The following is a 27432-nucleotide window of genomic DNA, read 5'->3' as shown; positions in this document are numbered from 1 at the left end:
TTGGGGGCAGGGGGAGATTTATCTCCCTGGAAGTTGCACCCCATGACCTGGAAGGAAGTCCATTCACTCAACATAAATATGTAGTTGGGGCTGCTATGCTAATGCAAATGCATTCTTCTTGTGCTCAGAGACTTCAGGGGCTATTTAAAAAAACTGCTTAAAAACAGGCAGCCCTGCCACAACTCCTTATCCTCTAACCCAGTGTTTCCCAAACTTGACAATTTTAAGGCATGTGGACTTCAACTCCCAGAAAGCAACGCTGGCTGTGGAATTCTGGGAGTTGAAGTCCACATGCCTTAAAATTGTCAAGTTTGGGAAACACTGCTCTAACCTAAAGTTTCTGTTGGTGAATTGAGATAAGGGGTTCAGTTTTGTAAGCATCCTGGCAGTTAAGACTTGTCTCTTCATTTATGCTGCAAATGTACCTCTACATTTGATTTCTATTGCCTAAGTGTACAATCTGTACAATTTTATCTATGCTGAATTTCATTTTCTTAGATTGGCCAGTGTTCAGGTTTGTTGAGAAATCAGATCCTTTGGTTGGGTTCTCCGTCTTTTTTTTTCCTGGTTTCACACACGGCACTGAGCCGCAAAGAAATCAGGTTAACTGACTTGGGTAAGCATCTTGTGTACTCACAGCCCCAATAAAATTTTTGAACCAGAATGCGCAGCTTTGCAAGAGACCAGCAGCTGGGCCACAGTGATGTCAGGCAGAACATCGTGACGTGTGCGCACCGGGGCTGGCATGGTGTCACGGCACCCATGCTGAGGCTGCCCAGGAGACAGCCAGATGGTCCCCGGAGGGCCTCTGGGCAGGCAGCTTTTTTCCAACTCACGTCTGCTCTGCCTTGATGTTTGCCTCAACTTCCCCTCCTGGCAAATCCTCCAGATCCCTTGAATTTGAACTCCCCTTTCCCCAGTCGGTTTGGCTGGCACTTGGCCAGCTGCAGTCCAGCACCCTTGGAGAGAAAGGCTCCTCTTGGGATTACTCTGAGGAAGAGGGAAGGAGCAGGGGTCTCTGCTGGCTTTGGGGCATTGGGCTTATCCAGTGAATTCTCCTGTGTCCTCAGCCTCTGGGCCCAAGGATGTTGCTGCCTCTCTGGCTGCGTACCCCATGTGGGAAGGGAAGGGCCTGGGCTTCCTCAGCAGCCATTTGGTGCATGGGCACGCTGTGTCCCCTCTTACAGAGGCAGTGCTGATGCCCACAACTCACAAGTCCAGTTGTGCCCAGTAGCCAAAAAGGTTGGGCTCCCCTGTGTTAAGCCATGATCCATGGTTTGTAATCCAAGGTGGCTGATTCCCCTAAGACACTGAGTCCAGGGTTGAAGGCATCCCTTCCAAGCTCCCCTCAAACTCTAAAGTTCAGTGTGACTGGAAATCTTTCAACACATGACTGGGCAGTAACCAGATTAATGAGATTTGATCTAGATTAAGGGTAAGTGACGCCTGATTTGCTCGCCCCTCTTTCTGCAACCTTGGAAGACATCTGGGCCCAAAGGCAACAGTCAGTGCCCTGGGTGCAAGCAGGTGACTCCTGGGCCGGCATGTTGCACCTGTCAGAGCAGGTCTTAGGAGAAGAGCCCAGCCGGGGACCCCTTGAAGCCTGTCGGCATCCCCTGGAGAAAGAGCATCTGATCAGGTGCCCTGAACTGCGGGGGTGAACCTCAGGGAGGAGAGGGGGGGGGGACAGCCCCTGCCCACCCCATGGCAACCGACCGGAGGCCACAAAGCAAAGGAATGTGCGTTGTGTTGCTTCAGCATTTTTCTGGCACCCAGCAAATGGGCTGGGGGCTGGGGTGGGTGCCCCGTTGCCTTGGGGGCTGCCCAACCACTTTCTGCCTACAGAGAGAGGAAAGGAGGGACAGCCCTGGCATTCGGGGCTTCAGGAAAATGGGGATCTCAGCTTGAAGATAAGAGCAAAAGAGGACAGTTGCCCACACTGGGCCCTGCTGAGCTGCGTCCCCCTCTTGCGTCTCCCCAAGTGTGGGGCATGAGGATTGGCAGCATTAGAATAGAATAGAGCTGGAAGGGACTTTGGAGGTCTTCTAGTCCAGCCCCCTGCTCAAGCAGGAGGACCTATACCATCTCAGACAGTTGATTGTCCAGTCTCTTTTTAAAAACCTCCAGTGATAAGAGCACCCACGATTTCCAGTGGCAAGCTGTTCTATTGGTTGATTGTTCTCACTGTCAGGAAGTTTCTCCTTAATTCCAGGTTGCTTCTCTCTTGGATCAGCTTCCAACCATTGTTTCTCGTCTTTCCCTCTGGTGCTCTGGTGAACAACCTGACCCCCCCTTTCTTTGTGGCATTCCCCAAGCTGGTGCCCTCCAGAAGTGTTGTGGTTGTATTGCCCCCAATTGCCAGCTGGGACACTTGCACATGGAGGCTGCCGTACGGAAGCCCAGCTCTGCTCAGCCCCTCGAGCGATCTTTTCTCCCAGCCTTCCCCACAAGCTCCTTGTGAGGATAAAGTGAAGGTGAGGAGGATGCTAAAGAACTTGGCTCTCTTGTCACTGGAAGCCCAACTGGCCTGTGCAATGAGAGGTTTTATTTATTTATATTTATTTATAGTATATGCCGCCCATTTCACTGTCAAACGGCTTTGGATGCTAGGAACCTTGGCGGGAGGCCGTCTCGATGGCTCCTCTCTTGCCCACCCCAATGCCGGGGACGGCTCCCCTTTACCTGGCAGCCAGCGCCAGGGCCCCCATCTCCCTTTCCGGGGGAGAGGGCGCTTGGGGCGCTTGGCTTCCTCGCACAGGCGCCCGCCTGCCTTTTCCTTCCCAAGCGAGGGAAATGCCCACCGTCCCTCCCACCCTGATCTCGCTGAGGGACTGCTGGATGCAGAGCCGGGCAGGGCTGAACAGGCCTGGGAGGCCTCAGTCTCCTCGTGCTGGTGACCGGGGGCCTCCAGGGCCTGGGCAGCGACGAGGGAAGGGCCACCTGAGCGGGCACAGCAGTGCAACCAAGGCTTTGTGTGTGCGTGTGCAGAAGGTGGGGCTCCTTTATTTGCCTTCGGACAAGGAGAACCTGATCCTGCCTCCACGTGGCACTTGGGCCTTTGCAGCCAGTCGCTTCCTCCTGTTCTAGGGCACCACCCTGGGCTGTGCTTAATCTGGCGGGCATTGCCGTGGAAACTGGCACACCTCTTTGCGTGCCCTGCAGAGCTCCCTTCAGTTCTCCCTGACTGCCACGAGTATGTGCATCTCTGTCTTTTCAGTGCTGCCAGCGCCACAGTTGAGATTCCCTAGGACAGGTTTGTGCTGTGGCTGAGGCGCCGGCTGGGAACTTGCAGGCCACAATTTCCAGCCCCCCCCCCCGTTAAGATGCAATACTTCTGCCTGCTGCAGATACTGGCAGCAGCTGCTCACTTTTAAATGTAACCTAGGCAACTGACAAGTCTTTGGTTTGTGAGAGAGCAGGAGCAAGGAAAAGGGTGCCTCTGAGCATGTCCAACCTGTGAGAGGGAAATGTTTCCTGAAGTAAAAAAAGTGTCCCTGTGTGTGTAGGATAGTGGTTTCCAAAGGGCTTTTTTTGGGGGGGGGGGAGTATTACAAAGGGCTGATAAGGATTAGGAAGCAAGGAGAAGAGACTTTTCACAAACTGGTAATCAGGCATCAGCATGATTTCTCCTTACTGGTAAATATTTAGCCAGGAGAGTTTTTGATGATCTCTTTTGTTAGACTCACCTTGCTTCTTTCACAGCCTAGAACAGCCCATGTGACAAGTTAGCTTTCTGGATTTTGCATCAGTAAAAGTGATTACCGGGCTTTTGATCACTGCCTGATGCAGGAAATCAGCTGATGGTCACATAGATTTAGAAGTCTTCCACTTTTGTCCAGAAAATGGGTTGTGGACAGCCGGGCTCTTTATTCTGATCCATGCAACAAAAATGCACAAGAGAGAGATTTAAGACAGGCAATTTTCTGAGACACTCCCCCCCCCAGTGTTTCAGAAAGAGGGGGGGCTACGTGATTTCTCTGGAAGCAGGCCAGTCTGCCGCCCAAAGAAAGACGAGAGTAGGAAGCTGAGGGCGCTCCCTTCCCGGTTTGCCCAGCCTGTTCTCCAGGAGCAGCCATTTTGTGACTGCACGCTTTGCCAAATTCCAGACGGGCCTCCCAGTCACGTCCATGAAGTGGCACCAGGCACCTGCATGCTCGTGCTGCGAGGGCCTTCCTGCAAAACCAGCCTCTTCGTTTGCCTGAAGAAGCACTGAAAGCGCACCGGCCCCAGCGGGGCTGGGATGAAGTTTCTGGCAGCCTCCAGGCCTTTGAAGGGAAGCCCTGCAAAATGCCTTCTCGTGTGCAGGCCTGCATAGTTGGCTGATCATGTACAACCACAGCCTGTCCCATCCTGCTCAGGCAAGTGTTCCCTTTGGACTGGGAAGAGGAGGAGGAAGTGGCAGCCGCAGCAGCAAGGACCTCTGCTTCAATCTGCAGCGCTTTGAAAACGTAGAGCAGATCTGGGCCGTGTGAGGGGAAGGGCCATCAGCCGCCCCGGCTCAAAGGGGGGGGGGAGAAAAGATCTCCTGAGCAGCAGCCGTTGGCAGTCGAAGCAGGGCCTGGCCGATCTTTATCGATCTCAGAAAGCACTTGCTCACACTTGCATCGTGATAAGAAATACTCCCCCCCTCCCTCCCTCTCTCTCATCCATGAGAAGTAGGATCAAATCGCCCAGTATATTCCAGCTCAGCTGTTTTACCTAAAAATTGGTTTTGCAAGCCTCGCCCTCCATTGTGAGGTTGAAATGCCCCCCCCCTGCAGTTTTTGAAAGGTACCGCCGCTGCCCGCCTCCTGTGCCAGATGTCCTGGCATTCTAGCTCAGCCGCACAAGGGTGAGACTCCAGCCTAATGCCATGTTTGAAGGCTGCTGGTTAATCATTGTTCACAGTTGAATGGCTGCTCCTAAGCCTGAATGTGCTGACTCCCTGCTTACATTTTAACTGTGTCCTGGTGCATTTCTTGGAGGCTTGCGGTAAAGGAGATGAGTAAGAGAGCAGCTTTTGTGGCGCTAGGAGAAGGGGGGGGGAGGAAGACCTGCTGTTTGCCTCAGGGGTATGGCAGACATCACTGCCCTGCACGCTTCCCGCCACCACCAGGCAGTGCTCCTTGCACTGGCCTGGAACCCAGATGGGTTGGGGATGTATTCAGCAGGCAGGGAGCCTTCGGGGATGAGCTAGGCCAGGGGTAGGGAACCTTGGCTCTTTTATGACTTGTGGACTTCAATACCCAGAATTCCTGAACCAGCCATGCTGACTCTGGAATTCTGGGAGTTGAAGTCCACAAGTCATAAAAGAGCCAAGGTTGCCTACCCCTGGCCTCGGCGGAGCTTCTCAATCTCACCAAATTTAAGATGTGTTGAACTTCAACTCCCAGAATTCAACTGTGCTGGCTGGGGGTTCTGGGAGTTGGTCCACACATCTGAGGTTGAGAAACATTATGGTAGGGGGCTCCTCCTGGAAGTCTTTGCTTTGATGACCTCTGGCCTTTCTCCCCTTGAAATGAGCGCTCTGACATTTTGGTCTCTCACTACCCGGCAATCTGTGAGTGCCAGACCAGTTTGCCAAACGGTCAGTCCCAAATGTTTAAAATTTAGCTTCATCATTACAGTTTCTCCTGAGCACACTGGATGTTCTTCACTAGTACTTTCTTCACCAATAAACTGTTGGATTCTTTCTTCTTGGGGTTCAAGGAATTATTGGCAATATTTTATCAAGAGCCCCTGTTCAAAGTCATCAATTCTTCATTCAGGTTTTCTGGAGGTCCAACTTCACGGCCATACGGGACATTACAACTGGGAAAATTGTAGCCTTGATCATACATACCAATATTGCCAGCCTGATATTTCTGCACTTTAATAGTTTGTCTGGATTTGTGGTATTCTTCTTCCTAAGCTGCAGAAATAGCTGTATTTCATGATGACGATTTCCATCCCTGTGATTTTTTTTTTTTTTTTTTTTGAGCCTCGGAAAATAAATCAGTTGCCATTCCAACTTCCTCCCCACTTGTTTATTCTGGGTTAGCTCTATTTGCAGACATAATCTTCATTTTTTTTAAATATTGAGCTTTCAACTACCCACATAGTATTGTTTGAAGTTGTGTTGGGAAACTGCCAGCTAGCTGAAAGGAGGAGTCAGTCAAGGGAGGGCCTGCTTTGGAGGCCTTACACAGCCAGAAGCAGTGTGAGGCTGACCTGCTTGACCCAGATCCATGACGCCTCCTCTGGCGGGTTCCAGGGGAAGGCAAACGCTGGGAAGATCCTTCTAACCTGGGTGGCTGACAATAAAGTCATCTCTGGTTTTCATTATTCATAAATGACTCTGTCTGATTGCGTCTGTTAGTGTTCCTCCCAGGAATTTTAATTCCAGTGTCTTCTGGCCCAGGATTTTTCTTGCTATAATCTGCAACTAAATTGAATAAATAAGGGGACCATGTGCAGCCCTCCTTTCATTGCTCCATGTTCTGTTTTAGGAGTGATGGAGGAGGAAGTAAGGGAGACAGGGCTCAAGGCCTTGTTTCCAGCCATTCTCTCTCTCTCTTGCCGTAGCTGAAAATATTACTGTATAAGGAGAAATGCTGCTTTTTCCTCCAGTCCTCTGAGGAAATAAATGAAGGGAAAAGTTTATGTTCCTCTGTGACCAACCTTGTTCCTATCCAAACCACTTTCTCTCACATCATAGAACAGAGAAGAACAGAGTTGGAAGGGACCTTGGAGGTCTTCTAGTCCAACCCCCTGCTCAAGCAGGAGTCCCTACACCTTTCAGGCAAATGGCTGCCCAGTCTCTTCTTGAAAACCTCCAGTGATGGAGCACCTGCAATTTCTGGAGGAAAGCTGTTCCACCGACTGATTGTTCCCACTCTCTTTAAATAACCTTAAAGCAGCCAGTGGAAGAGCTGATTGTAAGCCCCACGTGCCCCCCCCCGCAGTTCTGCCTGCTGAGCCTGAGTGATGTGAAGAAGGGTGATCCTGAGTGGGACCCCCACTCTTTCTGGGGTTTGCTGAGAAGGCAGTTGGGATCTGGCTGTGAAGTGGGGAGGGGGGCTTGACTAGAGGCTGAAGAGGGAGTCTTCACAAGCCCGGCCTGGGCCCCTTGAAACGAACAATGGCAAGCAAGAGACTTTTGGGTGGAGTTGATAATTTGTTTTATGCCCCACTTTCCCAGCGGCCAGAGCGGCATTTATTTATTTCATTTATCACATTTTGAAACTGTCTATCTCCCTCTGGGCAGGGTACCAGTAAAATATTAAACATAAGAACAGTTATAAAATTTAAGAAGCAGCAAAGGTGGTTAAATGGAAAGGTGGGAGGAGGGCGTTCAGGGTGCTAATCAGCCCTTTATGTAGTTTTCTTCCCCTTTTTATTATCACACCCTTAAAGATAAGTTGGATCACGAGAGAGATTGCCGACCATCCGAATTTGGATGACATGACCACGGGGATGTTGCAATGGTCATAAATGCAAGGACTGGTGGTAACTCACTTTTTTCAGTGTACCACAGGATGAGCGGTTGTAAGTCGAGGACTATCTGTATTGGGACAAGCTGTCCATACGAATACAGCAGTTCTGGTTTCTTGGTAGGTTCAGCATGTTGTGTGAACTTGGCCACGTAATGCTGGCTGCCTGGTAGTCCAAGACCCCAGAAGCCCCTCCGTTTTGGGCACCTTTGAATTGGCAGGTCACATACGGCTGGCGGGAAGCAGCTCATCCGACAATATTGGCTTTTACACTAATCAAGCGGCTCTCTTAATACGGGCTTCGTTTGCAGGGCTCCCCAACAGGCTCGACTAGATTCCTCCAGTCACCCATTTCCTGTCTTTCCGCGCCAATTGATCCAAAAGTAAAGACGAGCCTAACCAAGATTAGCAGGTTGGGTTAAAGCCACCGCCAGGAGGGGAGGGGGACACGCTAGTATACAGCCGCACCTCGGTCGCCAGTCCCGGCTGGGCCGCCGGGCCGAGCGGAGGGTCGCAGCGCAGCCGGGGAGCTCCGTGGAAGCCCCGCGTCGGGAGGCGGCGCTGGGTAGGGATGCGGGCGCGGGGCGGAGTGCGTGCGAAGTCCCTCCCCCCGTTGTCCCGGCGCTGACCTCGAGGACGGCGACCCCCCCCGTGCGGCTGGCCCCTCCTCCTCGTGCCCGGGGAGGGAGGGGGGAGGAGGGCGGCGGCGGGGGGGGGGCAGGAGAAGGAGGCGAGCCAGAGCAGCCGCTTTGCGCTCCCGCCGGCAGGAGCGAGCCGGAGCGGCGGGATGGTGGTCTTGCTCGGGAGGAACCTCCCTTCGCTGCTGGCGCTCTTCAAGAAGAAGGGTGAGCCGGCCGCCTCCCGCGCCCCACCGCGCCCTCCCCGGCAGCCGCTTCGGCGGAGCAGCCCGGCGAGGGAAGCGGGCGTGTCCAGTCGCTGCCCGGAGGGGGGGGCTGCGCGTGGGAGGATCGGGCGCAGCGGGGCGTGGGAGGGGCTGCGGCGCGCTTGGGGTCTTCTCCCCCCCCCGCCATCCTCGCCCGCCGCCCCATTGTTGCCCGGAGGCCTCCCCGGCGCGGAGGCTTCTGGCGGCGGGCGGGGCGCGGGCGGGAGAGGAGGGCGGCCTTGGGGCGTGGGCTCCCCCCCCCGCCAGGCTCTTCCAGCCCCGGCTTTGCCTCTCCGCCACGGACCGCCCCCCCCCGCTTGCTGGAGGCCAGGATGGGCCGGGCATTTTTCGCGCGTGGGGTGGGGGGAGAGCCCGGCTTGCCCCCGCCCGCTCCCTCCTTGGTCGGGGAGGGCGGCGAAGGCCCGGCCGTCCGGCGTTGCTCCTGCGCTCTCGGACCCCCTCCGAGCCGCGGAAGCGAGCCGGAGGCAGCGGTGAGAAGCGAGCCCGGGGCAGGCGCCGAGGGGGCGCCCTGGAGCTTCGGAGAGAGGCCGCCCCGGAGGTGGGCGCTGACCGGAGGGCAGCCCGGAGGGAGAAGCTCCGGTGGGCCTGGGGCTGCCCGGCCTCTCCCTCGCTCGACGGTGGCGGGGCGCTGGCTGCGGTGCATTTGGCCCCTTCGGGAGTTCCTCGGCGAGAGACGCGGCAGGCCAGCCAGCCTCTTGGGAAGCCCCCGGGGTGGCCCCGGAGCGGGAGAAGCTGGCCGGGCGGGGTTTGTCCCCCTTCGTGACTGAAAGATGCGTGGACTTCAACTCCCAGGGTTCCCTCGCCGTCTTTGCTACTTGGGGAACTCTGGGAGATGAAGTCCACACACCTTTACGTTGCTGTGATGGAGATGGAGGATTGATAAATGTAAAATCTCTTTCCGGGTAATCTGGATTCCCAGTGATTTTGTGGATACATAAACATAGTTTGTTTGACAATCATAGTTTTAATGACAGCGACGGTGGTTTCCCATTGCCGCTGTTTGAGATCTTTATAACTTTGCAAGTCTGGGGATTTTTGTGGCTTGAGCTTTTCAAGGTCAGCCATACTCAGCTGGGTAGGAATATAGAACTGGTGAAGCTTCTTGGATGAGAAGCTATGAGAAGCTCTTCAAGCAAAAAACAAAAAAAGTCCAGTTGTCTTTTGAAAAAGAAAAAGCCCCTTTGAGACTCATTTCACAAGTTAGCAACCTTTTGAGTCCCTAAAAAAGTACTTTTTGTGTTAATTGTGAGGGTTACTGCGCATTGCAGTGCACAAAGTTCTAGCATTGTTAATCATAATTCTTTTTAGTTTTTCAGAATTTTATTAATGTATTGTAACTAAATATATTGTGCAGTTTTTTTAAAGAAGTTAAACTTCATTGTAAAACTTTTAAACATAATTTAAATATCAGGAACAATATTTAGTAAAAAAAATAAGATTGTAAACTATATAAACTGCCATACATTCTATTAATAGTACTAGAAGTCACTCTTGATTTTAAAAATCTTATAAATTTAAAATATTAAAATGTAGAACATAGATGATATTTATGTACATATTAAAATGTACATAAAGCGAAACCAAAATTTTGGAGGTGATATAAATCCATATATGAAACTGTAACCTGGAAAGGTTTTGCAAATTCAGTTAAATTCTGTGTCGGATTTACTTTTAAGATATAAGATGCTATTTTAGACATCCAACCGTGCAGAACTCTTACAGTCAGTTCAGTTCCCTTAATAAGTTGTTTCAGTAGTCAGTGCCACATCATCCTTAAAGAAGTTGTAGTTAATTATACAATTTTTCATTCCATAATTAGTTAAATATAGCTCCATGCATTTATGTATTGAAAGAAGTATGAAGAAAAAAAGTGTTTTATTTAACATGTTTGTTAATTGCCCCAGTTGTGTAATTCTGAGATTATACGTGGCTATGAAAAAACAAAAATGTATTCCCCCACTAGATAAAAGAAGCATGCCCCCCCCCAGCATTCAAATAGAGGTGGATGCCTGATGAAATAAGACCAATAAAAAATCATATGAGAAGGGGGTCCTGTCGGTTGGGCAGCTGGGGGAGCAGGTTGCATAAGATCCAGGTCCGTGAATTTCACAAGGAGCCCTTTTCAAAATAACAGAAGGATGGTGGACTTCTCAAGGCAGTGCCAGATGGAACTCTTGAGTTGGGCCTGAGAGGAACCTACTGCATGGACTTCAAAATTAGCCAGGGAGGGGCGGATCCTAGCAGACTTTCCACTGGGTGCTGGACCAGGTGAAGACCCAGTTGGGTCCAAAGATTGCCAATGCAGACTGGTTGCAGTAGTCCAAGTGGTGGCACCCGGGTGCAGCCCACGCCCTAGGATGCGATTCCCTAGGTGGGAAAGGGGTCTTCCTGTTGCTGCTCCCTGAGAACTTGAAGCCAGAAAGAGCACAGCCACCTTTTGCTATCTGATTGCCGCCTTCCAAGGATTGATGCCTGGGCTAAAGTCCCACTGCCAAACTGGAGGACACAATTCCCATCATTGGGGGCCAACCAACTGGGGCAGGCAGGGAGGCAGGATATGGTGTGAATTGCAACATTGCAAAACACATGTATCTGCTTGTGTCCAAGCAGATATTAAGTACCAAAGGTGGCATTGCGTCATCGCATCGTGATGCATCCTTTGTCATTTTCAGATGGTTGTGGTTTGTACCAAGTGCCTGTGGGTGATGTGAATTGTAGTCCAATCCATCGGAGGGGTTCCAGGTTGGAAGAGGCTGAATAATACGTTATCGAGTTAAATTCTATAACCAAAATAGTGCTGTTTTGTTTTCTGTGAAGGATGAGGGTCCCTCTGATGCCCAAATTGCCTTGACTTCCAGAGGGGCGGGGGCTGGGGCGGGCGAGGCTTGCTTGCTCTGCTTGGCTTCAGGCTATTTTATCCTGGGAAGAAGGAGAAAGGAGCAAGGATGCTCAGGAAGGGAGACTCCATCAATATTGATTTTGTAAAAGGAGAAGCAGATTGTGGAGAGGGAAGAGGAGAGCGATGGAAACCAAGTAAATGCCAAGTCGGCCCCTTCAGCCTGGGGGAAGATGACCTTCCTGTCACTCCTGGAGTTCAGATAGGCAGGATGGTACTGATCTTCTGGTTTCATCCACATTATGGCTTTAAACAGGTCTTGTTGGTGGCTGCCATCTAAATCTAGCTTGCTTTTAGGGAAAAGGCACACAAAGAGATGCAGCCCAAGAAGTGCATGATTTCTGGGCGTTGCAGTTGATGCTCTCATCCTCAAGACACTTAAGTGGTCTTAATTTCTAGCCTTGCAAGTGTTCTCGTGAACAGGACTGTGGAGCCACTTTTTCTTGCTCTGGTTCAGAAGCACTCGACCTTATATAGGTAGTCCTCAAGTTACAACCACAATTGGGGCTAGTCATGTTTCCATTGCTAAGCAAGTAAGTGAGTCACACCCAATTTTACAACCCTTTTGCTATGGCTGTTAAGTGAATCACTGCAATTGTTAAGTGAATCATGTGGTCGCTAAGAAAATCAAGTTCCCCCCCATTGACTTGGCTTGTCAGAAGCTGGCTGGGAAGGTCACAAATGGTGATCACCTGATCCTGGGATGCTGCAACCATCATAAATACATGCCGGTTGCTTAATGGGCAAACTGTGATCACCTTACCATGGGGATGCTGCAACGGTCATAAGTGCGAGGACTTACATCATTTTCCCCCAGAACATCAAATGTGAGTGCTAGACAGATGGCTGCAAGTGGAGGACCCCTGCCCTGCCAGAGGTGGAGTGCTGCCTGGGAGCCAGACCTGAGATTTGAACTTTGGCCTCTCCAGCTGAACAGCTAGGAGAACCAGGTTAAGAGGCTCCCTTCTGTGAGGGGCTGAGGGGTTGGGGTCAGAGCAGGTGATGCTGGTCGGGGGTGGGGTGGGGGAGACCAGCCATTTGTCTGTTGCCTTTGGAGTCGCAGCAGATTGCTCCAGTTTGCCCCCAGAATTCCCAGACCTCGGGAGCTCTTTGCAAAGCTACGATTGGTTGTGCCTGGGAGACGGGGTGGGGAGGTGGGGGTGGGGGTGGAGGGCATGGCCCGCCTTGGTCCATGAGGCTGCGAGGAACCGGACACAAGACTGAACAATGGCAACTACAAGGATGGTCCCTGTCTGCTTTCCATGGCACAGCCAACACCCAGGTTTAAGCTCCAGCCTGTCATCAACTCCGAGGGAGATGATGAGAGGTTTGTAAAATCTCACCCCAGACAAGGTGATCAATTGTCTAAGCACTCCTCAAAGATCAGATTAAAAAGGAGGTTGTGTTTTTAAATAGCATCCAAACAGCTATTAAGAGCTCGGTGGGTGGCAAAAACGGTCTGGTAATTCCTTGGAGGGCTGGGTGTGTGATGGCACAGCGCCTGGATACCACAGGGTGAAAAGGGATTTCTTGGGCTTCAAGGCAGCCCATTGTTTCACACAGTGACTCTTCTCCTTCGGGTTTCTTTCTATTTTAGCTGGATTTCAAGTCTTTATTTTGGGCCCTTGAGCGGGGAACCCAATGGACGCAAACAGGGTGACACCCTCAATGTAAAATGGACTGATCGGTCTTGTGCAGATGATGGGGGGAGCGCAAGTCTGGTTTTTGGCTCCCTCCCCAGGTGTTTTATTTGATTGCGTCAAAGCAAGTAACAAAAAATATGCAGACATAAATACTATTAGCATTGTAGTATCAAATTTGATTTGTTTTTGTTTTTTCAAGAAAATTGTTTCTACATTAAGGGAAACAATCCCAGGGAGGGGATATGCAATCAAAACACTGCTTGCTTGTGCTTTCATGAAAAGAAAAGCTAATTTGGAACTTGATAAACAATGTACATCAACCATCTCCCGCTGCAGATCAGATACAGATTCATGTATTATGTAATAATTTATATAGCCAGACCCTGGGGGGGAAAGGGGGGGGCTGCTGCTTTCTGCCATGCATAGTGTCAGCGGTTGCTCGCTGCTTTATTTTTAGAGGTGCCTCCAGCTGTGGAGTCAGTAGATCAGCCACAGTCCTGACTTCACTAAGTGGTGCATTGTTTTGTCAGAAGCATCACAATTAAAATAAGGCATAGTATATGACATAAAATTTAAAATGTAAAATACAAGATTAAAATATGTACAAATTAAGCAGATCTTGCCCAGAAACTAGCAACAATAACTGCGTTCTGTCGTGCTGCCGTGAGGTCCTCAAGTGTACACAGATCAGGATACAAAAGGCAGATATACACATGTGTTGTGGTCTGCATGTCACCACAATCGCATAGAGCACCAGGTAGCCGCATTTGTTCAGGGTGTCTCTGGGTCGGTTGTTCCCGTGTGCAGTTTGTTGCATGATTTCCATACTTCCCAGATTTGGTCAGACCGGGCTGCCAGCTCCTCCGTTGGTTCCATCCCGTGTTGGTTCTTTGTGGCTTTCGACAGGTCCTCTCTGCTTCCAAAGTCTTCAAAGTCTTCTGTCGACCTAAAGAAGCTTTTCCTGGATTTTATGCTCTGCTGAGCTGGCTGTAGGCCGTAGAGAGGAGGGCGTTGTCTAAATATTGATGACTGGAGGCTCTCTGTATACTGCTGCTTCTCAGCAAACAGCCGGCAGGGCAATGCTGGCTTGGTGGTGGATCTTATCTGGAGGGGAAGGTTTAAGGCATCTGGTAATAATTCTGCTAGCTTCATTCAGGGCAACGTGTACTTTCCCAGCATGTACTGATTTATACCAGACTGGGCAGGCACATTTGCCTGCCGAGTAGCAAAGAGCTAGAGCTGTTGCCATAAGGACTGCTGGTTTGGAAACCCAGGTAGAGCTGGTTAATTTCCTGAGGATGTTCTGTCGTCCATTGACCTTCAGTTTGTTACAGTGCTGCTTATATGTTAGGGCCCTATCCAGAGTGACCCCTGAATATTTAGGCCTGTGACAAAGTGATGTATTTATATCTCTAGATCCCGCCCGGAGAAATGGCTTAAACAAACAGCCGAATGGCTGGGCAGTCGTTAGCTTGTGCCGGGCCCAAATCGAGAGGGTGTCTTTGGACATGGTCACCTTGCTGTGTTAGAAGTGAGTTTGTCCACAGCTCAAGCCCTGGTGGGAGAGCAATGCTGGTGCTCAGAATTTGGGGCTGCTCAGCTCAGTTAAAGGTCGAATGCCCCGATATAGGCTAAGTTTTAACACTGGCCTTTCATAGCTTGGCATGTTGCGTGAGGCTTGCTCGTTTGATTAGGTTAGGACCAATGTATGGTATAGGTCTGGTGGATATATTAACTCAGTAACCGGAGTGAGTGTGCTGTGTGGTTCCAACTACCAAATGCCCATTTCAGCCTTCAGCATTCCCAGGAAAAACTCCCCAGTGAAGTCCTGCCTGGATGGTGGGGCAGTCTTGGTCAATGATTGACGTTGGAGCCAGTGGTTTCTGTTTGAAAATGAAACCCTCAAGTAAAACTGGCCCGATTTTTCTCAGATTCCCCTTCTGCCCCCATGCTATTCCCCCTCCCTTTCTGTTTTGGCAGCGGCTGAGTTCTGTGATAGATAAATCCACAATAAAAAAAAGTGCTGCCCTTTAAGCTGGATTGCCAGGTTGGTGTGTGCCAGGTGCTGTAATAGTTACGGTATCAGTCATGTGATTCTGCCCTGGGCACTTTCACCTCTTCCTTGCACAGACTTTAAAAATGTCGGCTTTGAATGGGAGCAGCCTAAGCTTGTCGCCGAGGGATGGAAGGGAAATAGAAGGGGGCCTTTGAAGCGAGGCAGGGGATGGTCCTGGGTTTGGGGCTTGTTCTCCTAAAGGAGGAGGGCTGGTTGGGAGACCTTTGCTTGTCTGGGACGCTCACTGGCTGCCCAGGCTAGAACAGCATTTCCCAACCTCGGCAACTGCAACTTAAAGTTTTGTGGGCTTCAACTCCCAGAATTCCGCATGCAGCATACACTCTGTGGGCTTCAGCTCCCAGTATACTAGGGCAGGGGTCCCCAACCCCCAGTCCGTGGACCAGTACTGGGCTGCGGCACGCCAGCAACTCCCCCAACCCAGCCCGGCCCCCACAGGCATCCCCCCCATGAGCAACATCGAGGTGGCCATGCCCACCCCGGCCACGCCCACCCAGTCTGCCGTGACTACCGCAGGCACACCACCCAGTGGGCCACACACACACACCGCCCCCCTGAGGGCACCACGATGCTGATGCGGCCCTGGCACTTTGCAACACATAACTGGGTTTTGGGTTGTGGTTCGGGCACTCGGTATCTAAAAGGTTCGCCAGCACTGTCCTAGATGGACAGAAATAAACCACAATAAATCTATGAAAAACAAGTCCAGCTGTATTAAGAGCCTATTCTTGTGCAACAAAAGCCTTGCTCGATTGAATCAAAATTCTTTTGGGTGGAGTTGTAAAGCTTTTGCTGCATAATTCAATACTGCTGTAAGCCCCCTTCTTACAGTTGATAGGATCCACCATAATTAAAATCTGTCGTAACAGATGCATTCTCAAACATTAAAAGACATTAAGCCACACAGTTGAGGACTGGCAGTTGTTGATTACGGTGAACTGGTGACAGTATTAAGATTAGGACAGCCTTTGTGGACCATTATACAGACCAGCCCTGCCCAGTTGTATCTCCAGAGATGTTGGGTCATAGTAATGGCACTTAGCGCAGTCTACCACATCTGGAAGACACCAGCGTAAGGAAAATGATTGCCTCGCAGTTAATAACAGTTCATGTCCCTTGCCTTGTCAGTGATGGCTGTTAGTCCTGGTTTACTTACAAAAGGGCAACTGGGCTGGAGACGAGACGCCCTGTCCTTCTCCCCAGGATGAATGCGGCATCAGCAGTACCTGCCTGGTGATACTCCCTGAGTGAAAGCAAAGGGCTCTTCCTAAAAGAATTGGACCCTTCCTCGGCCTAGGAGGGCTTTTTGCAGGGGGGAGCACTTGCAGTTCAGGGCCTGGCCTCCCCTGCCAGAAATTGGACAGCCCTTGACGGGAAGGACCTTCCCTTCTGCCCCTGTGCAGAGCTGCTGCCTGCCCAGATCAGGAAAGGGCTGTGGAGCTTTTCTGCCTTCCACTTGCTGCTGCTGCTGTGTGTGTGTGTGTGTGTGTGTGTGTGTGCGCGGGGGGAGAAATGGACCCTCATTTGCCTGCTCAGTCTGAGGTCTCTTCTTCCCCCTCTGTGTTCCCAGGTGCTGCTGCCCAGGCGGCGAACGAGGAGAAGCGGCTGAACGTCCAGTGCAAGGCTGTAGGAGACCAGCCGGACAACGTGTTCTTCCCCAGCAGCCGCCCCAAACATCTGGAGGAGCTGCACATCCAGGCGCAGGCGGGACTCAAGTCCTTGCAGAATCTAGGTAGTGATGGGAAGAAATGCATGATCCACTTCCTTCACAACACAGTTGTTTTAGGTTGAGTGGGGATACCCAGTTCTCCGAGTGTTGTGCACATACACACACGCTTTAGGTGAAACATTTATCTGTTGGTTCCGCCCTCAACGGAAACCAAGCAAGCAGAATCCTCTGCAGCTGCGCAGAGCGGCTGGGCGAGTGGCAGAGGCACAGCGGAGTCCAGGGCTGGTGGGCCCGACTCTAATTTAAAGAGCCAGCAACCTCCAGCATCTTCATGCTGCCCCCCAGTGCAGCTTCCGATCACCAGTGGTTGGGGGCTTACAGCTCAAGGGAGCTTCTAGTGTTACCATTTCTGCCATCAGACTCCCCGGATCATGGTCTGGGGGCCTCCGGGCCTTCTCTAGCTGATCGATGGCTGTGTCTGTCCTGTTGCATTTCAGAGAAACAGAAGAAGACCAGGAAGATCTGGGACCACAGCGAGACCAGCAGTATCCAGGTAAGTCGTCCGCCGGCCTCCCGGCCCCCACATCCTCTCGCTATACTGCGCACACCCTGTGTAGCAGCAGCAGCTGTGCCCTTCTTGGGCCCTCCCAGTTTTGCTGGACTACAGCTGCCCTCCTAGGGCACCCCCGTTCTTTGGGCCTAGCGCAGGGGTAGTCAACCTTGGCTCTTTTATGACTTGTGGACTTCAACTGTGCTGGCTCAGGAATTCTGGGAGTTGAAGTCCACGAGTCATAAAAGAGCCAAGGTTGACTACCCCTAGCCTAGCGTGTCCTGCAGACACAGCTGCTTGGGAAGGCAGCTGGGGGGTTCTTGTCTGCCCCCTGATGCAAGGCTGACAAGGGGGGTGGCAGGGCACGGGGCTTAGGACACACTCCGTCCCACCGAAGCCACCCAAACCCTTTGGGGGGGGGTGTCCCCCTCCCTGCTGCATCTCTGGGAATGTTTGCCTTGCCTTTAGCCAGGTGTACTTTGTCCCTGCGGAGCTCCCCAGGGCCTCCCTTTGCTGCTTAGCCTCTTGCCAGAAGTCAGCTGCTCCCATCCTCTTCCAGGCGCCTCTGTTTGGAAGGTGTTACAACTCCAAGAAATGTTAAATTTGCTTTGCTTGTCTATTGTTTCTTTTATTAACCTGTGCACAAAACACTAAGTAACAATACAGTGGAGGCCTTAATGCTATGTAATTAGCCCAAGACCAAAACCTTGATTATGTATCAAATACCTTGATGCAATCAGCAGTGTATTTTCCCCCTAATGTACAGTAATATCACATTCTGGATGAAAACACCAAATAATCGTACTCTCAGTAACACCGACATCCAAAATTGTAACTAATATAGATGTAATACTTCTTTCTCCTTTCTTTCTCCTCCATAGTCTAAGTTACCCCAAACATTCTTGAAGCTAATAATCTTCAATTAATGTTTTACAAATATAATTGCATCAAAATAAAATAATATATTAAGATTTACAGCAACGTAAGAAAAAAAAGTGGGGGGGAGAGAAAAAGAAGCCCTCCAAGGTTCTGGGGCCTCCTGGAAGAGGAATGGCATGTTAACATGTCTCTGAATAAGGGGAGACGCTGATGATGGGGCTTAAAATGTGAGCAGATAAGTAGCATGAAACATCTCTGGATAAGGACAAGATGGAGATCATCCACTTGTGCTCTTGTTTTTCTTTGAAGACATTTCCAAGAAGCTTCTTCAGCTCTGACTGGATGGTGGGGAATAGAAGGATTTATACTTCGTGTAGGCAGCTGGTCATTTGCCTTCTTTCAAAGAAAAACAAGGAAGTCCAGTTGCCTGGTGAAAAAGCATCTTTGGGACAACTGTGACCTGGATGACTGAGAATCTCCCGAGACGTCTGGTGGGCAAATGAAATGCTTCTGCCTGGGGCTGGAACTTGCTTCCTCACGTAATTCTTTGTTTTACAAAGGCAAGAAAGAAGAGGAGCAGCTGGTGTGCAAATTTGGTCCTGCTTTTCGGATGCCAAGATTCTTGCCCTGTGTGATTCAGTGCCTTTAGACAGCCTCCGGGGCTCTCAGAAAGGTTCACTGGTGGAGGATAAGTTCTCCTTGTTAGGAAACCTTGGCATCTTTAAGTGGTGTAGACTTCAGCTCCCAGAATCCCCTGCCTGGCCAGAAGGTGGACTTCATGCAGGCTGGGGAATTTTGGGAGTTGAACTCTACCCAATTGAAAGTTGTCAGGGATGGGAAACACTGCCTTAAGACCTGCTCATGGATTCTCAACACCAATTTCTGTTTCCAAACTGACAGAAGACATTTTAATATGGATTTCTATCAATGTTTTTTCAATTTTTGATCGGAGTGTTTGTAAACCATCTTTATTTTCAATTTGATTTTACAATTATTTTCTCACTTTCTCTGATTATATTTGTATAATATAATGCAGTTTAAACAAAAACCAAAACCACTGTTCACTTTTTTGTCCTCCCTTTTGACAAGCAGTCTTCCCAGTCCACTGAGGGTGATGATATTTCCATCCGAAGCCAAGCCTCCTCGTGCACCACAGAAGATGCCTCCGAAGACGCCATGTCTGTCCGCTCCGAGATGATCCAGAGAAAAGGTACCACCCAGCACAACCGTCCTGGGGCAGGGAAGAAGGCTCTGGGCTCCAAGGGATCGCCTGCTGAACCAGAGAGACCAGGGTAGTTTGCCCTCCGGAAGATGGAAAGGGCCAGCGGGAAGCTCAGTTGTAGCAGCCTCTCCGTCACAGCCTGCGCCAGTGGAAGTTGCCCTCGGAAGAGGGATGGAAGGAAGTGGGGCTTTAACCCCATGAGAGAAAGGAAGACACCATGTGGGGGAATGTTGGGGCCAAGAGAGCTGCCTAGGAGCGGTCAGCTGAGAGAGGGCATAGCCTGCCTGCAGCTACACAATGGGTGAGAAAGATGCCCCAAAGGGGGCCGAAAAGGAGATTCCTGGGCTGTAAAGCGGATGGCAGGAGAATCGCACTTCTAGACTTGCTTTACAGGAAAGTAGAATGAGCGTATCTGGTCATGTTTCCTGTCTGGTCTGTCTGGGCAGGCTGACATCAATCTTGCAAATCTCCCACCATCTTCCAAAAAAGAGCAACTAAGATGATTAAAGGCCTAGAGACTAAAACATATGAAGAATAGTTGCAGGAATTGGGTTTGGCTAGTCTAGAGAAAAGAAGGACTGGGGGTGGGGGTAGACATGATAGCGGTCTTGCAATATTTGAAAGGCTGCCACGAGGAGGAGGGTATGGATTTATTCTCCAAAGCGCCAGAAGGCCGGATGAGAACTGGGGGGGGGGGGCGGAAGCTCTTTAAAGAGAGAACCAATCTGGAACGAAGGAGAAATTTCCTAACAGCGAGAACAATTAGCCAATAGAATAGCTTGCCTCCTGGAATTGTGGGTGCTCCATCACTGGAGTTTTTCAAGAAGAGACTGGACAGGATGGTATAAGACATGGTAAGCCGGCCAGAATTTCCCTGTGGTAAAACGGGCAGTCAGTAAATGTAATAAATTAAGAAGGTCCCTTGGACAGGGGCTTGGATGAGAAGATCTCCAAGGTCTCGTCCAACCCCGTCAATCTATAATTCTATGAAATCGCTTACAAGAGGAAAAAGTCTGAATTCTTTGCCCCTTTGGACCCAGGTTTTGCAACATTAGCCTTTTACTTTGAAGGAAAATAAGCGTGGAACGCATCTATTTAGTTTAATTTTATATGTTGGCACAAATACTCTTGGGGGGGAACTGCCAATCAATGCTGAGGCTTTGCTGCTGAAGCTTGGTGACCGTTTTCCTTGCTTCCCTCCATTTCTCCTCACTCCTGGCCACTTCCAGGCTCCACCTTCCGACCACACGATTCCTTTCCGAAATCATCTGGAAAGGGAGAAAAGCGGCGAAGAGAGCGGAGGACCACAGTCCTGGGGCTGCCCCAACACGTGCAGCAGGAGCTGGGTAAGCTGCTGGCCAGGAGTGAACCGGGAGGGGGGAGGGGGGAGAGACGGAGGGCAGTGACATCCAGCAGCCGCCTGCCTTCCGTATGCAAGCCGGACCCTGCCTGGGGGTGGTTGCAGAGAGCCTGGAGAAGGAGACGTCCCGAATGCTCTCAGCGCGCTCAGGCCCAGGAACAGCAGAGGCCGTGGAAGAGGGATCCAGGGACCCGAACGGGGACGGGATCTGCCCCCCCCCGAGTCCCAGGGGAGCCGGCACTGCAGCAGAGCACTTGGGGTGGGGGATGGCATTACAGCTAGTCCTCAATTTAGGGCCATAATGGAGCCTGCCTATTAGAGACCTGTCATGACAGTCATAAAGCAGGTTGCCAACGGGACTGACCTTTGTTGTGGCTCTCGTTATGCAAACCAATAGTTCACTATGGGGCAGTTTTGCTGAAAACCAGAAGTAAATGCCATTTTTGGCAAAAACATCTTGAAACACAAGTGACCACTGGCTGATGCTAATGGCCATAAGTGCCTAGACCAGCTGTGATATTGGAACTGGTGTGGGTTCCTCCAGTGTTGAGTGAGAGGGGGCCAGCAGAGCATTTCTGGGATGGAGGTCCAGCCTTGGCCCAGTCATTCCTTCTTCAGTTCTGTTTTCGGTTGGTGCCCATTTATATTTCTGCCCACAGGCCTGAGCAACGGGCGTGACTCCACAAAACGTCCTGGCAGCATTGCAGTCAGAGCTGGCCCGACACCGCAGCCACTGGTGAATGGCAGCCAGTTGCCCGGCCCTGCCATCCAGATCCCCACTGTCGATGGGAAGCCGCTCACCACCGCCCTTCCCAAGGGGGGGGCCCGCGTCTCCCTCCAGGCCCTGGAGGCCCGTTCCTCAGAGGCTGCCCTCCAGCAGCACATCAACCGCCTCTACTACGATGACTCGATGCTGGGCCACAAGACAGCAGCCAAGCTGTCTCCTATGGCCAGGCCCAAGTCCCTGGCTGTTCCCTGGATGACCACCCAGCCCAGTTCTCCCGAGCTGTTGAGACCGGTCATGTCCATCTCGCCACAGGGCACCTACCTCTCCAAGATTATTCCCAACGCCATCATGCCGCCCATGGTGGATGTCATTGCTCTGTCCTGCAACCGGGTGCGCACCCTCAGCCGCTGCAGCCTGGCCACCGCCAGCCCGGCCCTCTCGTTGCGCTCCACGGGTCACTTCCCTGCCGCTCCCCGCAGCCGAGAGCACTCCTCCTCCAGCGACAACTGGAGCCACTCGCAGTCCACTGAGACCATCGTCTCCAATGCATCCACCATCTCCTCCCGTGGGGGCCCCAGTGGCCAGAAGGACGAGGCAGGGCCAAGCGGCAGGGACTCCCCTGCAGGCAGGCCTAACTGTCTCAGTTCTGCCAGCCCTACCAAGTCCAGACCAGCCAGAGCCGCCCCGGCTTCTCCCAGCCTGCTGGGGGTGCGGCTAGCAGGGAGCAGTGGCCGAGCCTCGCCCACTTACAGCACCAGCAGCGTAGCTGAGGGCTCGGACGATGCAAGCGTGCGCAGTGACCGCTCCTCGAGCCGTAGTGTCTCACTACGGAAGATGAAGACGGCCCCCTTGCCCCCCCGGAGGACGTACTCCTTGCACCAGAAGGCCCAGCAGCTGGAAGCTGAAGGGGCGCCCCGAGGAACGGGGCTGCCTCCCAAGCCGGAGCGGAGGCCCCACCGGGAAGGTGCACAACACCCCAGCCTGCCCAACGAGGACGACGTCTTCTCCCCCGTCCACTTGGGTGGGACCAGCAGCCTGCAGTCCAGCAATCTGGCCTGCTCACCAGATCTCTCTGCCCGGAGCCCAGGGAGGGTCAGCCAGCTGCGGGAGACTGATGGGAGCGAGGCCCAGGAGCCTGGTTCTCCCCATCGCTTTGGCCGCACCATGTCTCCATCAAGCGGCTACTCCAGCCAGAGCGGCACCCCCACACTGCACCCCAAAAGCCTCCTCTCCCATGCCGTGTCCCCGGGGAAGAAGAGGCCGCAGCCGAAGAAGCCGGAGCGCATCTGCTCCCTACAGTCCCCAGGACCCTCCCTCTCCTCCTCCTCCCTGACCTCCCTCTCCTCCTTGGCCTCCGACCCTGCGCCCCCTGAAGGGACGGCCCCGCCCACCCCCGGCTCCCTCCTGGCCTCCTCTCCTGCCGCCCCACGTTATGTTGACCGCTTTGTGATCCCTCCCCATCCAAAAGTCCCGGCTCCCTTCTCCCCACCCCCCACCGAGCCAAAGAGCAAGGAAGGGATGGTGGCTGCTTTGCCCCCTGGCAGCCAAGCCCGCAAGCAGCCCAGCCCTCTCACCAAGGAGGGCTCACCCCCACCGTCCCCTCCACCAGCATACCACCCCCCTCCGCCCCCGGTGAAGAAGGCCGAGCCGAGTCCTGAGGACCCTGGAACTGCGCTGGTTCCCTCCGAGGTTGAGCTGGGGGCTTCCACAGACCCCTTATGGCTCCCCCCGCCCCCGCCCCTGCTGGATGAGCAGGATCTGTCCATGGCTGACTTCCCTCCGCCAGATGAGGCCTGCTTCCTGCTGCCTCCCCCACTCTTGCAGACGGAGTCTGGGGAAGCACCCTCTGTGGAAGCAGGTGGTGCAGAGCCCCCTCCAGACCCCCAAACAGCCAACCCTGCAGGGCAGGAAGATGGAACACCTCCCTGCTTCCCCACCGTGGTGTCTGCAAACTTCCTGCAGCCAAGAATTCTGCCCCTGCCACCCCCAAGCACAGAGCCGTGTCCACTTCCCAACCTTTCTCCAGGTGGAGAACTATCCAGCTCTCAGTTGGGCTCCAGGCACCCCACTGCCTCAGGGGCTGCAGTGCCCTCCAGTATTCCCCCCCAGATTAAGAAGCCGCCCCCCAGCTCCCATCCCGACCTCAAGAAGGAGCCTGCCACGCGCAGCAAGGCTGTCTCGGTGCCCAAGGAGGATGCCAGCCTGCCCATCGTTACACCATCCCTGCTGCAGATGGTCCGCCTGCGCTCAGTTGACGTGGAGGCCCACGGCCCTGGGATCAGTCCAGCTGGCGGGCCCGTGACCTCCATGGAGTCCAGCAGAGCAAACATGGCCACAGATGGGAAGACGGCCCCCTCAGCCCCCCAGAAGCCTCTCCGCAAGTCCCTGTCCTTGAGGGGGGGACAGCCTGCTTCGAAAGAGGGGCTTAACCCCCTGCATGAGGCTGTGCGACTGAAGGCCTCCACCTTGACTTCCAGGGAAGCCATGAGTCTCGGAATGGCTGAGAGGAAGACTGGGAGCCGGATGGCGCTGCCAGGCACCTCTTCTGCCCCGGCTAGCAACGGCCCGGTGTCCCCTCTCCACAAATCCCCTGCCTCCACCGCCAGCTTCATCTTTGCCAAGAGCCCCAAAAAGCTGGTCATTGAAACTGCATCCTCGTCGGAGGCCCAGGCCAGCCTGCAGAAAAACCTGGTGGCCGAATTGATGACTGTCTCCAGCCAGCGATCCACAGCGGCCCCGGAGCTTCATCTGCAGGGCTCAGCCAAGACCCCCAAGCACCAGAAGATCCCCCCTCCCATTGCCAAGAAGCCTTCTCTTGGGCCGGGGCGCAGGCCCTCCCCTCAAAGCCCAAAGCCCTCTGAAGCCGAGGAACCAGTGCTTGAGGAGAGGACTAAGGTGGGCTCTGGGAGCCGGACCTCTGCCTTGGAGTCTGGCGATGGCAGCCCCCCAGCTGGACCTGACAAGCAGTTGCGGAGGAGCCCCACAGGACAAGGTGAGTGGGTGGCAGACGCACGGGGTGCCCTTCCTGTTGTAGGGGAGATGCGGGGGGCTGGGTGGAGCAAGAAGTCCAAGACCTTTTCCCGGGGTTTGCAGTAGTGGGACTTCTGTTTCCTAAGCTGGCCTTTATATGGCAATTTCCCTGCCAACTTTGAGCCAGCTGCTCCTGAGATTTGGGAGCTGGCTGCTGTTGCTTCCGGGCCTGCCAGTGTTTGGAGGGGTGGCATTTGCCCCCCTTCTGTTGAAACGACCCTGGAGGTGGGCATTGTCTGGTGCTGCTCCAGCACCATTGCAAGTCATTTTGTGCTGCCTTTGGGCAGCCTAGAGGAGACAGGAACTCCCTGCCCCTTTAGAAGGTCTGGGCCATCAGGGCCCCCACCCTGGTGGCCACCAGCTGCCAGGCCTGTCTTTCTTTTACATGAGATGGGCAGTGGTAAAAAATGGGGAGGGTACAGGCTTGGCCCAAGGCTCTTGAATTCTGCTGCAAAATCTTATTGTTTGGGAAGTGAAAGTAACCCGACTCTCTCTTTGCAGACGGAAAAGAGGAGGTGGTGTGAAGGAGGACCCTACGAGGGCTGTTTGCCCGTAAGATACAGGGATTTTGAAAGAAAAATATTCTCAGGGACCTCTTAGGGCCAGAAGAGAAGCTTTGGTGGTGGCGCTGAAGAAAAGAACACCAACCTGCAGCCTTCTCCTGTGGCCTTGACATTGATGCAGCCGGGGGAGTGGCTTCAAAGTCCTCAGCAGCGCAACTCTCTCTTACACCCGGGGACAAAGGGGCGCATCCCTTTCCCCCCTCCCGTCTCTCCCTGGACGCAAACCTCCTGTTGGTCCTGCTTGGTTTGGTGATGTTGAATCCCCCCCTCTCCCATTTGGTGTGAGAAAACAGTTTAAGGTAGCATAAGATGAGGAGAACTCAGCATCTGCCGGGAAGATGGTCAAAACTGGAGCAGCTTGTTGCAGTTCACCCCCCCCCCATGCCTTTTTAATGGGTTGCATTGTCTGTTGCTATTCAGTGTGCATTTGGGGAGTGGGGGGAGGAGAGAAAATGGCCTGCGCTTGCACACCCATGTGGCATGGAAGCACTTTCTCAGTGGGACGTGAGGAGGACGGCCATTGTGGGAAATCCCTGCTCAGTCTTCCCGGACAGTGCTGGGTCCCAGAAGAGGCTCTGCTGGTAGTTTTGCTTTGGACTCCAGTGGGCAGATTCTGGCTGTTGCAAACAGCTGATTCCGGGTAGGGGGTGCCTGTAGGGAACCCCCCCTCACCTGCACCTGCTAAAAGCACAAATGGCAGCCTGGAAGATGGTGCAACTGCCAAAAGACACCATTTTTTCCCAGTCTCTCTTCACCTGTGCGGTGAACGCTACCTTAGGGGAGCCCCCCCCCAATGGGAGTGGGAGAATCTCTGAGCTGTCTTGCAATGGACATGAGTAGTGAGCAGGCACCTGGCACAACACCGACAAGACTTAGCAAGCCCAGGCAGCTGTCTGGAATGTAGCTGTTCACTGCCAAAAGAGCAAAAAAGCCACTGAATTTTGCACCAAAACATTCCAGTCCGGTCATGAGAACAGAGGATCCACTGACAAATTGGGTAGGGGAACCACTTCAGGCCAGACTTTCCTTCTCCCCCTCCCAAGAAATCCAAGTGATAAGGTCAGGGGCGCCTGCACTGGAGTTTTATTCGTGGTGAATCTGCCCATTTCTTGCCAATGGGCCCAGAGAGATGCAGAGTAATTGGATCCGATTTGTAGCCCTTCTTTGGGGCGGCTGAAGCTGGGGGTGTAGAGAAGCTGGGGGTGCTGGGGGCCCAAATTCCATCCTTGGCTGAAGGGAAAGTCTGGATGCAGAAACACTCGGGGGGGGGGGTGAGTCGGGATGTCCCCATCTGGCCAGGAGCATCTGCAGTGTCCTTGTTAGGATCTTCTCTCCCCCACCTGGCGTGGCCAGCAGTGGCTCATCCCAGAGGTCTTTGTGGTACCCAGAATGTGGTGAGGGCAGCCTCGGGCATGGGAGCCCTCCAGGATGGGTCCAGATCACTTGCAACGCCCGTGTCTAGCCTTCTGGCTGGGAAGATGGGAGCGCTCAGGTAGAGGCAGCTGCGGACAAGGGTGGTTTTGTGGTCTCCTGCCAGAAGTGCAAGGAAAGGGCTGGGCATAGTTAACAATGCTAAGTAACTATTATCTTCCTTAATAGTCAACCTGGTTGGAGAAGACTCCGAGGAGACCCTCTGCAGAAGGGCAAAGGGGGAGCTGAGACCGGGGCTCTCCTGCCTTCCTAAACAACCACACGTGCCTGCCGTGGCAAATGTTCTCCCCAGGTCCTCAGCCCCGGGGCACCCTGTGGGAGGCTTGCTACCATCCTCAAGGAGATCAGGGTGAGATCAGGGTTTTCAGTCTCCACCAGAAGTCCAGCTGGACATCGCTAGTGCACATCCAGGCCTCTGTTCTTCGGCCCATGTGCAAAGAGCAGGGGCCTCAGCAGGGGGGAGAAGATGGTCAAGGCACCATCCAGACTTGGGTGGCTGTCTGGAGAGCCAGCAGGGGAGGCGCTCACGGCTGCAAGGGAGACCAAAAAGCTCTGCCTGGTTTTCTCTCCCCCTCCCAATTTCCCTTCCCCCCCCCTCGCTTTTTTCTTCTCTTGGACAGCTGGCAGCTGCTCTCTACACCTTGGAAAACTTTGGAGTCTGTTGATTTGATTTCCACTATGGTAGAGAAAGAGAAGGGTTCCTTTTAAAAAAAAAAAAAAAGGTCAATTCTGTTTTAAAAAAGATGAATGTGCATTTGTAAAATGACTGATTAAAAGCTTGCTTGCTGAATCTTCTTTCCTGTGATACGAGGAGGGGGAGAGGAAGGGCAGGTTGGCTGCCTCGGATGGTGAGAAAGGAAAAGCGGGTGCTGAGGAGGCCCACAAGAGGCTCAAGACAGCCATCCTGCTGCTTCGAAACCTCCAAAACGGAGACAATTGCCAAGTTTTGGAGGGTTTGATTTTGAAGGTTAACGGATGTTTGCAAAGGGCTCTTCCGCCCTCAACCCTTCCCCTCAGCTTGATCTGGGGGCTC

The 27432-nt window shown here is 52.9% G+C and overlaps 1 protein-coding gene across 6 annotated transcripts in view; it reads left to right on the top strand.

Annotated features, from left to right (window-relative positions):
- KIAA1522 (KIAA1522 ortholog) overlaps positions 1–27189 on the top strand; it is a 43534-nt gene extending 16345 nt beyond the window's left edge. For 2 of the 6 annotated variants that reach the window (XM_039328410.1, XM_039328430.1), the window contains exons 2-7: positions 16539–16700; positions 17135–17190; positions 19156–19276; positions 20518–20634; positions 21308–24367; positions 24907–27189. In XM_039328410.1, the coding sequence (XP_039184344.1) occupies positions 16539–16700; positions 17135–17190; positions 19156–19276; positions 20518–20634; positions 21308–24367; positions 24907–24929 (3539 nt within the window). In that variant the 3' untranslated portion in view covers positions 24930–27189. Of the gene's footprint in view, positions 1–8156; positions 8297–13285; positions 14426–16538; positions 16701–17134; positions 17191–19155; positions 19277–20517; positions 20635–21307; positions 24368–24906 lie in introns of those variants that run through there. The other 4 variants (XM_039328445.1, XM_039328453.1, XM_039328438.1 and 1 more) reach the window with 4 other exon arrangements.
- Positions 27190–27432: the final 243 nt, after the last annotated feature.

This window comes from Crotalus tigris, unplaced genomic scaffold (genome assembly GCF_016545835.1).
Source record: "Crotalus tigris isolate CLP2741 ecotype Arizona unplaced genomic scaffold, ASM1654583v1 scf7180000017614.5298720, whole genome shotgun sequence".
NCBI lineage: Eukaryota > Metazoa > Chordata > Lepidosauria > Squamata > Viperidae > Crotalus > Crotalus tigris.
The sequence above is the reverse complement of the archived record's forward strand: the minus strand, read 5'-3'. Positions and strand labels throughout refer to the sequence as shown.